We start from the raw sequence: 15549 nt of genomic DNA on the forward strand, positions 1-15549 counted from the left end.
GTGGGAAGGCTTGAACCAGAGTAGCCGTGGAGAGCTTTCACATGGGAAACCATCACGACTTACCAAAGGATGGTGGGGGAGAGGGGCAGGATCAAAGAGAGGGACGTGGGAAGTTGCTGGCTGAACTTGTAGCCCACCTGAGGTGTTGTCAAAACATCCAGGTAGGGCTTCCCTGGTGGCGCAGTGGTTGAGAGTCCGCCTGCCGACGCAGGGGACACAGGTTCATGTCCCGGTCCGGGAGGATCCCACATGCCACGGAGCGGCTGGGCCCGTGGGCCATGGCCGCTGGGCCTGCGCATCCGGAGCCTGTGCTCCGCAACGGGAGGGGCCTCGGCGGTGAGAGGCCCGCGTACCGCAAAAACAAACAAAACATCCAGGTAGGGAGTTAGCAAATGGGTGACTGGAGCCCAGGGCTGGGATATGGGTTGTGAGTTATCTGCCTCTAGGTGAAAATGGTTACCTTGCTATTGGAAGAGACTGCCATCAGAGAAGGGGCCATCGGAGAGCAGGGGCACAGCTGGTCAAAGAAGCCACCTGCGGAAAATTGAAAGGAAGGGCGTGTTCGGCAGCAGCGAATGATGAAGAGGAAGGTTGGAGCTGCTGTCACATAGTGCCTGGCACATAATAGGCACGCAAATACCTGTGAGAAGAATGAAAGGAAAAAAAGACAGTAAGAAAATGATACATTCAGGACAAACCATATGAAAGAAGTAGTGGTAGAATCTGGGCATAAGGGTGTTAAACTAGTAAGGACCTACCGTATAACACAGAAAACTCTACTCACTCGTCTGTAATGATCTATATGGGAAAAGAAGATAAAAAAGAGTGGATAGATGTATAGGTATAACTGATTCACTTTGCTGTACACCTGAAACGAACACAACGTTGTACATTAACTAGACTCCAATAAAAATTAATTAAAAACTAAAAAGGTGTGAAGGGAATAACCAAGAGATTCTTGCATTTGCTCCAGAAAATGGCAGGGACCTGCTCGGCAGCCTGTGGCCACACTGAGTACCTGTTATTGATCTTTAGGAGACTTTGCCTCACCCTGCAGGGTGGTGTGAGTTCATGTGTGATTTTATATAAAGGGACAAATTTAATGCAAACTCGGGCCTTTCCCATTCAATCTCAAGTTCTAGAGATTAAAAAATATATAATACCACAAAATGGCTCCCATAACTGCATTACAGATCACTTCTTCCCCCCCCTGCCCAGGGATAAAGAGGACTGCACATGTGGGCTCGCTTCTAAGTCCTTTTTAAAAAAGGTTAGTTTAGAAAGACTCTGCTTCCTGAGACTCCCGCCCAGATATTTCTTGGTACATTATTTTTTAAAAAGTGCTCCAATTTCTCTCGCTTAGAGAAAGGTCTTTCCTCTTCAACTCTTTCAGGTTTTTGTGGGATCTCAGTTCCCCAACCAGGGATCGAACACGTGTCCCCTGCAGTGGAAGCCTAAAGTCTTAACCACTGGACGCCAGGGAAGTTGCATTAGGTGTTACTCTGGGAGAAGGAGCTGCCAAGGGCCTGATTTCGGTGCGGAGGGACCCACCTGGGCCAGTGCGGTGGACGTCGGTAGGGAGTCCCGGGCCTGGCTCTAGTTACGAAAGGAACTAGAGGCCGAAGTCCAGGAAGGTGTGCAGGGAGAGAGCGGCCCGATCCCTGGGCCCCTCCCCCGCCCGTGATCTCCAGGCGCCCCTGCCCTTTGAGCCCGGGGCGTCTCGGGCGCTGGCACACTCGCCCCGGCCGCTGCGGGGACCAGCGGGGCGGGCGGGATGCTGCGGCTGCTGGCGTCCGGCTGCGCCCGGGGCCCGGGGGGCGGCGGGGGCATGCGGGGGCTGGTTCTCGGGGGTCGCGTGCGTCCTGCGGCGGGGCTCTGCGATCCCGGCAGCAGCCAGAGCCGCCAGGCCTCCGACGCCCCCCGGAACCAACCTCCCAGCTCCGAGTTCGTGGCTCGGTCGGTGGGCATCTGCTCCATGATGCGGCTGCCCGTGCAGGCCTCCCCCGAGGGGCTGGATGCCGCCTTCATCGGGGTGCCGCTGGACATTGGGACCTCCAACCGGCCCGGGGCGAGGTAAGCCCCGAAGGACTCGGGGACACGTGTTGGGATAGCCTGGCGGCCACTGCGCACACAAAACTCATGGAGAGGCGCTTTCCCTCACCCAGGGTCGAGTTGGAAGCCAGTGCCTGGCTCCAAAGTGCCCCCAATCCTTTGAGAGACAGCTGGTTTCCCTCAAGCAACCCTGAGGGCTCAGCCGTGTCATCCATTGGTAAAGAAAGGGGGTTTAAGGACTAAGCCTTCTCCCTGCCCCGTTCCCTGGCCTAGCTGGATGGTGGCTGTGGGTACCCCAGTTTACAGAAGCAGGGGACATTAAGTTTGAGAACAGAAGCTGGTTGCCCTTCCCCAAACCTCTAGATGTCACGTGACTCAAGAATTTGCTCCAAATAAGGCAATTTTTTCTTCTTTCTTTGGTCGCGCAGCCTGCGGGGATCTTAGTTCCCCCACCAGGGATCACCGCATGCCCCCTGCAGTGGAGATGCGGAGTCTTAACCACTAAACCGCCAGGGAAGGCCCCAAAATAAGGCAGTTTTCCTAAGATCAAGTTAGAGGAAGTAAAATCGATTTTTCTAATTATTGAACATCAGCTATTTACGATTCCGCAGCAACAGTTTAGGAAATTGAGGCTCAGGGAGATTAAGAAATCATCTAATGCCATTTAGTAAATTGGTGATTGGTGGGCTTCTACGTCTGTACCTTTAATCTCTACACTATATAGGCTAGATCAGTGGTCCTCAACGTGTGTGGGACATTGTCCCCCCAGGGGGCATTTGGCAGAGTCTGGAGGCATTTTTGGTTATCACAACGTGGGGGAAGGGCTGCTACTGGCATCTAGTGGGGAAAGACCAGGGTTGCTGCTAAACGTCCTGCAATGTATAGGATGACCCCTACCCTCTGCAGCAAAGATTCAGCCAGCCCCAGCGCAGAGCCTGGGAAGCCCTGGCCTAGGCAGAGCCTCTAAACCTTTAGGGATGGCTCACAGGCTGATTCTTTCTCCTCCAGATTTGGACCCCGAAGGATCCGTGAAGAATCAGTGCTGCTTCGGACAGCCAACCCTAGCACAGGAGCCCTCCCCTTCCAGTCCCTCATGGTTGCAGACCTAGGCGATGTGAATGTCAATCTTTACAACCTTCAGGACAGCTGCCGCCTAATTCGAGAGGCCTATCAGAAGATTGTAGCAGCTGGCTGTATTCCTCTGACCTTGGGTAATGTCATCTGCAAGGGAGAGGGTAGTTCTCTGAGCTCAGGGTCTATTTATCATGAGCTGGAGTACGGTTACTTCTCCAGGGGGAGCCACTGGCAATATGGAGACAGTAGGAAAGGGAACATTTTTAGTTCATTTATTTTAACCCCTGGGGAGAGGATATTTACATTTTTGGACTAACGTGACTGACAGGGATGGACCAGGGTGAAGCCAGTGAGGCACTCACCTTGGTGCAAAATTTAAGGGGTGCCAAAAAGTCAGCAATACATATTACTGATTTCCCTTTCTTTTTGCCTCAGGTTCCAGTATGGCTCAGAACAGCACAGTTGCTGATCCTTTCTTTATTTAGAGTTTATCATGGGGGACTTCCCTGGTAGCGCAGTGGTTAAGAATCCGCCTGCCAATGCAGGGGACGTGGGTTCAAGCCCTGGTCCGGGAAGATCCCACATGCTGTGGAGCAACTAAGCCCATGTGCCACAACTACTGAGCCCGCGTGCCTAGAGCCCATGCTCTGCAACAAGAGAAGCCACTGCAGTGAGAAGCCTGCGCGCTGCAAGGAAGAGTAGCCCCCGCTCACCGCAGCTAGAGAAAGCCCGTGCATAGCAATGAAGACCCAACGCAGCCAAAAATAAAAATAAAAAAAAGGGACTTCCCTGGTGGCGCAGTTCCCTGGGACTACCCAACGCAGCCAAAAATAAAATAAAATAAATTTATAAAAAAGAAAAATAAATAAATAAAAAAAAGTAGCGTGGGCTTCTCATTGCGGTGGCTTCTCTTGTTGTGGAGCACAGGCTCTAGGCACACGGGCTCAGTAGTTGCAGCATGCGGCCTCTGAGGCACACGGGCTTCAGTAGTTGTGGCTCTCGGGCCTAGTTGCTCTGTGGCATGTGGGATCTTCCCAGACCAGGGCTCGAACCTGTGTCCCCTGCATTGGCAGGCGGATTCTTAACCACTGCACCACCAGGGAAGTTCCTATCATGGATCCTTTTTTTTTTTGCATTGATTTTGATTTTTTAAAATATTACATTAAAATAATATTTATCTTGATTACTTAGTTTTTTTGTTTGTTTGTTTTGGCCACACAGCTTGCAGGATCTTCGTTCGTCCCCTGGCCAGGGATGGGACCCAGGTCCCCTGCAGTGTAAGCGCAGAGTCCTAATCGCTGGACCGCCAGGGAATTCCCCAATCACTGAGTTTTTTTTTTTTTTTTTTGGTGTCCCTTCAATTTTGCATCCGGCAAGTGCCTCTATCCACCTCACCTTGTCCCAGCCCTTGATGCCAGGCCCGAGGAGGCTGCCAGCAGGGGCTTAGTTGTGATTTCTTAAGTATTCAAGGACGTTGTTTCAATGACTTTATTTGAGAGAACTGCAAGGGGGTCTTTTCCTCTCGTCAGGGTCTATGTCAATCTATAGAGCAGCTTTCCTCTTACCCTCCCCCACCCTGCCCCACTCTCACTGTAGCAGTTCTTTCTCTTCCTGTTCAGCAATAGTCAAAATAGTACCTTTTTCTAAATATCCAAATTTATTTTTGCCAAATGAGAGGGCCCAGCCTGCAGAGCATAGTGGTAAGGAGTGGGGTTTCTGGCTGACGTGGTTTGAAATCTCAGCTCCACCTCTCACTAGCTTTTTTTTTTTTTTTTTTTTTTTTTCGGTACGCGGGCCTCTCGCTGCTGTGGCCTCTCCCGTTGCGGAGCACAGGCTCCGGACGCACAGGCTCAGCGGCCACGGCTCACGGGCCCAGCTGCTCCGCGGCACGCGGGATCCTCCCGGATCGGGGCACGAACCCGCGTCCCCCGCATCGGCAGGCGGACTCTCAACCACTGCGCCACCAGGGAAGCCCTCTCACTAGCTCTTGAGGCTTCATTTCCTTATCTGTAATATGGGAATAAAAATACCACCACCTACCTTCTTATATTGTGTCAGGGGCATATAACAAAAGTGCATATAAAGTGCCCAACTTTGTGACTGGCATGTTTTAAGCTTCCATAAATATAGCTGTTGTTGTTATTAATAATTATCAATGGTAATACTTTTCTAGGCCTGTGCTGTCCATTATGGTAGCCCCTAGCCACATGTGGCTATTTAAATGAATTACAATTAAATAAAATAAAAAATGCAATTCTTCAGTTGCGTGAGCCACATTTCAATAGCCAATGGCTAGTGACCACCATGTTGGCCAGTGCAGATACAGAACATGCGTGTCACTGCAGGAAGTTCAACTGGACAGAGCATTTTCCCTATAAGCCTTAATTTAATTTCCTCTTTTAAATGACAATATAATGTCAAACATTTAGTGGCCATTTCTCCACCACTGAACAAGATCATATTTTAGCTGGGGTTATAGTTCTTCCAGTCTAATCGAAAGGGTGGCAGAATTGGGCAGATTAAAGATCGTTCTAGGTGATACATGGTCTTCGAATCTTATCCACGTTCCAGATGTTTTCTTCTTTTTTGTCTCCTTGAAGGTGGAGATCACACAATCACCTATCCTATATTGCAAGCGATGGCAGAAAAGTAAGTCCCAAAGGCCGGAGCTGGGGAATGAGTTGCTTTCTGCTAGATGGCGTCAGGTGACCTCTGCTGCCTCAGGTTATTGGGGATGATAGGAAATTCCCCACTGAGTTGCTTCTATGGATCAAAATTAAGGTCAAGCTCCAGGTGTGTCTGTCAGTCACCAGATGGCAGCCAAGACAATTTATTATTAACACCCTGGCCACCCGCCCTTGCCCTAGATCTGCCCTGGTATGCAGGCTCAGCATTTGCCTCTGTTTTTGGAAGATGAGCCCCTAGTGAAATACACAACCCCAGTTAACTTCAGTTTCTGTTTTGCTTCAGAGGCCAAATACAAATACTGACAGGCACAATGGTGTTGCTTGCTGAGGAGAGGCCCTGTTTTTTCCTGAAAGGGCCCCTTTCCCAGAGGATGAGAAGATGGATTTTTCCAGTAGTGAAAATCTAGCAGGGATTGACTAATTTTGGTTAGTTAGTCTGAGAAATAGACAGATGGGCCAAGGTGGTGAGCTCCAGAATTCATATAGAGGAAAGCTATGTGGGTGGCATTCTGGTTGGAGGTGGGTGGGTGGGTACAAGGCTTTTCTGGAAGCTCTGTTTGCCTGGCACTGATTTGGATTGTCTGTTTTTTTGGGGCGGCTGGCAGGGTTGATGGGGATTATAGAGAGAGAGCTGAGTAGAAGCTGCTTCTTGGTTACCGCAGTTGGAGGAAGGGTGGTGCTGATTAGTTGAGCCTTCAGACGAGCTCACCTGAGCCGCTACCCTTTACTTTCATCCTCCCAGCCCTCTCCATCTGTAAGTGAAGAAAATTCTGGGTGATAGGTAGGGAGTGTCAGCTGAAGCACGTGACTATCTTCTGCGTGACTTCTCTGAGCTTATTGTCCTTCTGAGAAGCGAAGTGGTTTGAAGACAGAAACCAGTTGCAAGGCTGGTAACTGATGCCAGGTCCCCCCTCCACGGCTATGAATCGTCATCAAGTTTTGGCGGCCTGGAGGGTGGTGGTGTTCAGGCCCCACCGGGAGGCCTGGCTTCTGAGCCGCCCTGTTGTCATCAGGCATGGGCCTATGGGGCTGGTGCACGTGGATGCACACATGGACGTGGCGGACAAGGCCCTGGGTGAGAAGCTCTATCACGGGACGCCCTTCCGCCGTTGTGTGGACGAGGGACTCCTGGACTGTAAGCGCGTGGTACAGATCGGCATCCGGGGCTCTTCCATGACCTTGGATACCTACAGATACAGCCGGAGCCAGGTGACAGGCCGAAAGCCCCTCCCTCTGTCCCCGGCCCCAAAGTGCCTTCCTCTCCATTGCCCACTCAGTGGAGGCTATGGATTCAAAGGGACTTTGCTAATCAAGCTCAAAGTGGGGACAGAAGGGTGAGTTTGCGTCATGTGGAGCAGATAGGAGCGGGGATGATAGTTCACAAGGCAAAGGAGGCCTCTTATCGCTGGGGAGGGGGACAAGCAGAAACAAACCAGGCCCTTGGATGCTGCTGGCTTAGAAAAGAGTGGAGGAGGTCCAGACCCAAGGCGATGGGTCTGATATGGGGATGATAGTTCCCTCCTCGTGGATATTGGGGGTCAACTTTGAGGTGCACATAAGCTGAGCACGGGGTAGGCCTATAGGAAATGCCCAGTAAATGCTGCCAGGCCCAAGTGTCAACTTTCTGCTCTTCAATTCTTTCTCAGGGCTTCCGGGTGGTCCTGGCTGAAGACTGCTGGATGAAGTCGCTGGTTCCTCTGATGGGAAAAGTGAGGCAGCAGATGGGAGTCAGACCCATTTATATAAGCTTTGATATCGACGGCTTGGACCCCGCCTATGCCCCAGGGACAGGGACACCCGAAATTGCTGGTCTCACCCCTAGTCAGGTAAGGAGGCTCCACCAGTGACACTTCCTGTGGGTGAGGACACTTAGCTCCCCACTTTCCTGGGACCTGAACTGAGTCTCTAGACATCAGGATGGGCTGTTAAAATCAGGGCACCTGGGCCTTTATTGTGCTCAGGGCAGATCACAGGTTTGGATTCTCCCTTATTGATGAGTGACTGATTTTGGCAAGGGCCCTCATTTCCTATCTGGGATATAAGAGTCCGTTATTTGGTCTTTCTGCCTCTGGTCCACCTGTTCATGGGGACAATACTGTAGTGCCCCCTGTTCAGACACCAAACTTACCTTTTTGGGGTTAAATTTTAAAGGTATGCACAGTGGGATTAACACCTCCTAGGGTAGTTCAAGAGTTTTAGAAACCCCCAAAGAAAGCTCCCATGGTATGCTGAGCATAGCACAGGGAGGCAGAACTGGAGGGTGGCTCTACCTAGAAGGAAAGCTCCAGGGGTGGACCTTTGTTCTGTTCACTACTCTCCGAGCCGAGGAGAGTGTCTGACATATAAGTAGGAGGTACTCACAGATACTGGAGTAAATGAATGAAGACTGCTTGAACTAATCAACTATCTTCTATCCTCTCAGAAAGGAGGATGGCCATAACAGCCTCTCTAAAGCCTTTCCCAGTTCCCGTCAGTTTTCTAGAACACACTCCTCATTCCTCGGCTTCGCATCCTTCCTGCTTTTCACCTGCAGAACGGAAGCAAAGTGATGCTCTTCCTGCCACGCCCCTCACTCATCCTATCTCCGGCCACGTCTGACTACTAGTACTTCTTCCGTCTTGGCGCCTTTGCATGTGTCTTTCCCTCTCCCTGGGCTGCCCTCTCCCTACTCCTCTGCTTGGTCAGTTCCTTGAGCTAAGTGTTTCCACCTTGGAGGAGCCTTCCCCAGCCTCTTCAGGCTGCGACACGTGCTCAGACTATTCCTGAAGCCCTTCATGCTGGCATTGAAGCGATTGGTTTGTCTCTGTGATCCCACCAGGGTGCCTGGTGGTCAATGAATGTTTATTGAGGGAAAGCGACAGTTCCAAGTCGAAGGGCAGGACCGTGTTGGGAGAAATCCATGGAGGCCTCTACTGGTTGCTTCTGTTGTCAATGATTACCTCTCTGGACAACTCAAGCTTCATCTTGGACAGGCTCTGGAGATCATCCGGGGTTGTCAAGGACTGAACGTGGTGGGTTGTGATCTTGTGGAGGTTTCACCGCCGTACGATCCTTCTGGTGAGTAAGGGAGACAAATGTGATCTGTAGGCAGTGGCTAGTTTATTTATTTATCATATTTTTTATTTTTGGCTGCGTTGGGTCTTCGTTGCATGCGGGCTTTCTCTGGTTGCGGCAAGCGGGGGCTACTCTTCGTTGCGGTGCGTGGGCTTCTCACTGCAGTGGCTTCTCTTGTTGCGGAGCACTGGCTCTAGGCGCGTGGGCTTCAGTAGTTGCAGCACATGGGCTCAGTAGTTGTGGCTCACGGGCTCTAGAGCGCAGGCTCAGTAGTTGTGGCGAACGGGCTTAGTTGCTCCGCGGCATGTGGGATCTTCCCGGACCAGGGCTTGAACCCGTGTCTCCTGCCTTGGCAGGCGGATTCTTTTTTTTTTTTTTTTGCGGTATGCGGGCCTCTCACTGTCGCAGCCTCTCCCGTTGCGGAGCACAGGCTCCGGACGCGCAGGCTCAGCGGCCATGGCTCACGGGCTCAGCCGCTCCGCGGCATGTGGGATCCTCCCGGACCGGGGCACGAACTCGTGTCCCCTGCATCGGCAGGCGGACTCCCAACCACTGCACCACCAGGGAAGCTGGCAGGCGGATTCTTAACCACTGCGCCACCAGGGAAGTCCCAGCGGCTAGTTTAAATTGTATTAATCTAGTTAATAAGTAGATGGATGGGTCCCTTTATGTAACTCGGGAACCGGCTGAGTATGTCCTACAGTGAAGAAAATAAACCTATTACTGTACACCATACAGATGTGAGCTAATGAACCCTAACAAAACCCCTGGGAGGTGGCTAAGGATTGATAGCTGGCCCACCCGTCAGCAGAAGAGAGAGAAACCAGCGTGCAGTTCAGCGATAGGGCTGCCCAGTGCCATCTGCCTTGGATATTTCATTGAAAAGTGAATTCTCAAGGCATAAATGGTATTTATTAATATTTATAAAGTGGGGGAGTTAGCTGGTTTAGGAGAGAGATTCAAAGCCAATGCCATCCCAATAATTTTAATCTAGAAAAACTTACAGGGTTAGGCCCGTTAGCCTTAGAGGATAGATAGTAAATACGATACACACCAATATGATAGGTTTTCCTTTGGGGGAAATCTGTTCTCAGAGTAAACAGAGAGCCTTCTGAATTTTAAAATACCTTTTCTGAATGATGCTTGATAGAGAGAACGCCGGGGAAAGCATGTCCACGGGGCGGTGGGGTGGGGCGGTGGGGAACCGCAGAGGAGCGCACAAGGCAGGACTCTGGGAAAGGAAGCACAAAGGGACAAAGGCTGAGGAGCCCGAGGGGCTCGGCCTCAGGAGGCGGTCTGTGTGGTGTTCACGCTTGGGTTTTTCACTGCTTTGTAGGAAACACAGCCCTCGTGGCGGCTAACCTGCTGTTTGAGATGCTGTGTGTTCTCCCCAAAGTGACAGTCGCCTGAATGTTGTGCTACGATGTTCAAGATAAAACAAGAGCTTACCTGGATGACAAATTCTCCAAAACTTATGTGCAAGCAATCTGAGTACTAAAGAGTTTATGCCAATAAAACGTTCTGCTAAAAGTGTCATTAGTGGCTCTACAATCGGGTCTTACGGTAGAACTCTAATCCAAACAGCTAATATTCCTAAGGTGTTTGAATTAACTTAAAAAAAAATGCACTTGTGCTTTTTTAATTTTTTCCTTTGATGAATGGTGATGGAGGATAAAGGGGAAAGGGATGGAGAATTTAGTTTATCTATAATCTGGAGGAATGAAATGAAAAAACCCTAGGAAATAATACTGTAGAAAAACATTCCATATTTCTATAGTATCTTCCTTTAAAATACAGCCCCTACGCTGAGGAGCATCTTGGTTTTAGGACCATCGTGAACATAGAAAAAGTTTGAAAGAAAAAATAACAGGCAGATCCTAATAAAGAAACTTCCCACTCAAAAGCCCAGGAAGATGCAGGAATGTCTTCAAAACCAGGTGACATCAGCTGGCTCTTAGTGGCCTTGCCTTAACCCCGCTCCCTCTGAGCCTGTTTTGCATTATCTTCTCTTCAAGCTGACCCACCCTCTATGACAGCAATTCCCCAAATCTGCAGTGGAGGCGTGATGACCTTAAGCATGTGTTGAGTTACATGCGAATTCAGTTTTGTTGATAATGTGTCCATGGTCAAATCATCATCTCGTGACATAAGAGCTACCCATAATCATCACACATTAAAATAGTTTATTTCTGTTTCCAGTCTGTAATATTCTTAAAACAAAATAACATCAGCTTCAGTGCCTGTTCACAATACAAAACAAAAACAACATAAAAAAGACACCATTTGCCAAATAAGTTATTTGTTCCTAAGAGTATCAAAAGTGCAAAATATTCACCTTCTTTTCAGGTCTGTCTCGAAAGCATCATCATCCTCCTTGACAAACTGAACAGATTCGGCAGCAGACACGCTGCGTTTGTTTCAAGGGACAATGTCAGGTATTTGGACATGACCAACGTTTCAGCTGTAAAGAATGTTTTGCATCAGCTTTTCAAGAATTTTACTTAGAAAAAAATGTTTGAGTGTTTGCTCCTAATCCCTTTCCCCAAACAATGCAAATCACTTAAAACACATTCAGATCCCACTTCTTTTTATAGCAGGAAAACATTTACGTACTGAATAAGGAGGGAATCAACCTATTATTTGAAACCACAACCAAGTTTTCATGGTCAATAAGCGATGACAGCAAGCCTGTGGTGCCCAGTGGGAGTTAGGGCAGGCCTGCTCGCTGACATGTTGCCTAGCTGGAGGTGATGAACTCGGTGGTAGACAGATTGTGCCACCGACACCTGGGCTGATAAAAAATTTTTTAAAAAATGGGTGCGTATATCTACAAAGGCTTGTTTTAGGCCAGTTGTTGTCCTCATCTGCTAAACATGATGCAGAGTCTGTATCAATCAGAAAAACCTACCTCTGAAAACATCCACGTTGTCAGTTTCAAGACACTCGAAGACTAGGAAGTTAACTTAGAGCCAAAATTGGGTCTGTGGGATTACATATGTAAGATAAATGGTAGCACTGGCTGACCAGGACAGTGGCTCATACATTTGACACAAAAGTAAACAAATTCATGGAAATGACATTCAGGAGGAAAGGCTTGGGTGGTCAAGGGTAAAGGTCAGTTTAAAAGCTTCCCCGTTTCCTCTTGGGGGGCATAGATAGCTACCAGCCCCCAAACGGATCTGTAGATGACGTTTTTTGGATTGAAATATTTCCTAGGAACGTTTTCACTATTATCACTTTCCTTTCTTTATACAAATGAAAGGTGCAGCTGTCTGAAGGTGCTTTTTATTTTAATGATACAATTTTTTTTTTTTTTTTGCGGTACGCGGGCCTCTCACTGCTGTGGCCTCTCCCGTTGCGGAGCACAGGCTCCAGACGCGCAGGCTCAGCGGCTATGGCTCACGGGCCCAGCCGCTCCGCGGCATGTGGGATCTTCCCGGACCGGGGCACGAACCCGCGTCCCCTGCATCGGCAGGCGGACTCTCAACCACTGCACCACCAGGGAAGCCCACAATTTTTTAAAGTGAACGAATCTGGGGTGTTTTTGGTTTTCAGAAATTAAGGTCAGGAATCCCATTAGTACCAGAAATTAAAAAAATAAAAACCTACCACTGAACCAAAACACTACTCGTATAAGCAACCTGGCCACAAGAGATGCAGAAAATAATTTTGAGGACTTGGTGCATCACAGAGCCAAAAATGAATTCCTTGATCAGTTCTACCTGGGCCAGATGCCATGAGACATGGCAATAAGAATAAACACCCACTTTTAGAGGATCATGTGGAAAAATAAAGCCTGGCAGTGATTTATTTTTTAAAATAAAGCTATAGATTCCATGAAAACTAGGGATTTCTGGGCTCAAATAATTTGTTACTTGCCACTGCAGCTCAATCCAAATGGCTTAGTTTAAAGCAATTACGATTAAAGACAATATTAACCTATTTTGTCCCATCACTGATTTTGACCCTTCACTTTACAAAAAGGCAACTTGTTTTGACATTTGAACTCTTTGAGGTTGTCCAAACTCCACTGGTGGTGTGCTCTAAAAAGAAAAGGTAAGCTCTCTTAACTGGCTGGTAGCGCCCCGCCTGGGGTCCATCGTTCACTGGAGCTCAGCGAGCTGGGGTGCTGATGACAGGTCTGACCCTGTTACTGGTGAAGCAGTTGTAACTTAAGAGTGAAAACAATTAAGATGAGACATCAAAATATAGGCCAGAAGCTCAAAGTGAGCAAAACGGAAGCCTAGAACGTGTCTTGGCTCACTTGTCACCAAAGAGGACTTGAAGATACAGCACTTTTGGGGTAACAGTATTCAAAATACAATTGCTGAGAAATTTTAAGTTCCTTGATACAAAGATATGTCTGATAGTTTACTAAAGAGACATCACTGTAGGGAAGAGGTTCCTTGAGCCTGACTCACGGCAGGAATGACGTGTCGTCAGTTTAACATCTACTGGCTTATAGCAGCTTACCTCTACGTTCAGAGAGCAAGATTACAAGTTATGGCTCCTAATATCCACACCCTAAAACTGACAGAGGCAGAAAGGCATCTGAAAACATACAGGTAAATGGCTCAAGGTCATTACAGTACTTCTTGCCACGCGGATCCCTCCCCGGCTACTCTTAGTGTTTGGGAGGGGGCCGATGGGATGCTCAAGAAGGCATCGCTCAGGCACTGCCCAGCCCTCCCTTCTCTAGTCTCGGGAAGAAAACCAAACATACGTGCAGAAACCCCCACGCAGTCCTAACCTTTTAAAACCGTGGCTGACAAGCTGTTGTAGGAGGATACCCCCCAAATATACTTTTAGCCATTTACTACCAAAAAAACCACTAATGTAAGATCGCTTGGAACTAGGCCTCTTTTGAGACACAGGGCCCAGAAGCTGCGGTGGCTTGTCCCACCGTTACAGCATGCACCGCGGCAGAAGCACGGCCGAGGCGGGGCAGGGGACAGATGGCCCGACTGGCACACCAGGCTCGCGAGGTCCCCCCAGGCTCTGCTGCAGGGTCCAGCCCTGTGCTTGTCCCACAGCACAGAGACAGGACAGGGGAGGTGGGGGGCGAGCACGGGGCGGGGCGACAAAGGAAGAGGTAATGAGCAGTCTATTTTAAATAGTGTGGCATTCAAATGAGGAAAAAAGACCTAAAGGAAAGTATTCAGATCTGGGGAATTCAGCGTTTGGTGTTTTTCACTCCTAGGTTAGAACAGGACAAAGGAAAGATTCTTCTAGCCACTGTTCTGGAAGAATAATCTAAAATCTATACTCTGCCCATTGTGATAGTTTGAGTCCTGAAAACACCTGTTCACAGGGGCCTGTTAAAAAGTCTGAAGAGTTCGAGCCTCTTTTAGAAATTCTCAGTCTAGTTCAGGCCATGACGGGATATAAAACCTCTGTAAGGAGCCTTCCAGCAGCCGTTCCATCCATAAGGACAACTTGCTCAATTTTCCTTTGATGGGCCTGGATCCAAGGCCAGAAGATTTCCCTCGAGATTCACCCAGATGGAGGGAAGAGTCAAGGTCACTGCACGACCCCATGGCTTCCTCCTCTTCGACTGTTTTTTGGGGCTTGAAGAGGCAGAAGTATTTCTTGTGGCCATTCAGAGCCAGTACATAGCCCGTGTAGTCGCGTTCCATGAAATGCTTGTCGTATTGGTTTGGGATCGGGGCCACATCTTGAGCAAATTCTAGTAAGTATTCCAGCCATTCTCTGTGTTTATCTAGACTCAGGAAGGAAAAGTGCAGGCAGCTGCTCCTGTAGGAAGGACAGAAGGAGGATTTAGGGTGTTTCCCGACACATTTAGTCGCAGGGAACACAAGGACCTCAGTCAGATTTTAAATAATAGGAAAAGGCTTTGTGCTGGGTGGGGCCTGAATACAGAAGAAACGAAGGATTTCTGCGGGACCCGGAGGGCTTCTGCAATGGCGGCAAGAGCCCCTCATCCATTTCCTGCCCCTTGCTGGGCGTCACTCACATCACTCTCGGTGTCTGGCTTCAGGAAAAGGCACAAGAGCTGGAGAAGAGAGTTTCCTGAAAGGGCTCAGGGAAGACTGAGTTCAAGCTCTTCTGTTCAGAACCAACAGTCAAGGGGAAAAAAGGTCCCCACACGATGGCTTAGAGGTCTGGGTTGGAAAGGTCACAGCCAGCATCATGCTGCACGGAGAAAGCCCCCGCAGCTCCCTCCTTACCCAAGGGTGCAGGCTCCCCCCCTCCTGCTTCCACAGCCCCTGCCCTCTCTCACATGCACCCAGGAGCTCACCCAGTGAACGTGTAGACCTCCAAAGCGAACTTCTGCAGCAGGCTGGTCTTGGTGGAATTTGACAGGATGAGGACCACGTTCATGTGGCCTGGCCTCAGGCGTACCAAGTTACTGGTGTACGTTACATCTGTGAGCTCGGTCACCTCCACAAAGCCTTTTTTAGGAATCTTGCTGTGGAGAAAAACTGAGGAATTAAGATCTTGTAGGATAAGGGAATGCCACGAGTTTTAAAAGGAACAAGTGGAAGAAAATGATACGTTCTAACCAGACTAGATATGTTATTTACTAGTCTCGAGCCTGGCGCATGGGCAGGGCGGGACTGACCCCCGTCTGGTTATCCCGGGACCGTAAGGAGCCTTGCCGGGGCCGCCGTGCAGCTGGTGCAGAAGCGGCTTTAGGACAGGATGAAGGCCGTCAACACAG

At 49.3% G+C, this 15549-nt stretch overlaps 2 protein-coding genes across 6 annotated transcripts in view; one reads left to right on the forward strand and one right to left on the reverse strand.

The window, feature by feature from the left end:
* The first annotated feature begins 550 nt into the window (after positions 1-550).
* AGMAT (agmatinase (putative)) lies at positions 551-11770 on the forward strand. 3 transcript variants are annotated; one of them, XR_012327911.1, is made up of 8 exons: positions 551-670; positions 1394-2073; positions 3061-3263; positions 5727-5775; positions 6827-7022; positions 7460-7639; positions 8632-8870; positions 10204-10267. XR_012327911.1 is itself a non-coding variant. In XM_004313308.4 (8 exons), the coding sequence occupies exons 2-8, from the start codon at positions 1775-1777 to the stop codon at positions 10275-10277; spliced, it is 1086 nt and encodes a 361-aa protein (XP_004313356.3). In that variant the 5' UTR covers positions 551-670; positions 1394-1774; the 3' UTR covers positions 10278-11770. The 3 variants fall into 3 exon arrangements, 2 of the variants coding, with proteins under 2 accessions (XP_004313356.3, XP_073651800.1); XM_004313308.4 differs by having other exon boundaries at positions 8786-8870; positions 10204-11770; XM_073795699.1 differs by lacking the exon at positions 10204-10267 and having other exon boundaries at positions 8632-10040.
* The window catches only part of DNAJC16 (DnaJ heat shock protein family (Hsp40) member C16), a 37375-nt gene continuing 32859 nt past the window's right edge, over positions 11034-15549 (reverse strand). For 2 of the 3 annotated variants that reach the window (XM_019918950.3, XM_004313307.4), the window contains 2 exons: positions 15127-15297; positions 11034-14621 (listed from right to left, as the gene is read on the reverse strand). In XM_019918950.3, coding sequence (XP_019774509.1) covers positions 14225-14621; positions 15127-15297 — 568 coding nt within the window. In that variant the 3' untranslated portion in view covers positions 11034-14224. The remainder of the gene's footprint in view (positions 14622-15126; positions 15298-15549) is intronic. The other variant, XR_004522780.2, reaches the window with a different exon arrangement.

This window comes from Tursiops truncatus, chromosome 1 (genome assembly GCF_011762595.2).
Source record: "Tursiops truncatus isolate mTurTru1 chromosome 1, mTurTru1.mat.Y, whole genome shotgun sequence".
In the NCBI taxonomy this organism is placed as follows: Eukaryota; Metazoa; Chordata; class Mammalia; order Artiodactyla; family Delphinidae; genus Tursiops; species Tursiops truncatus.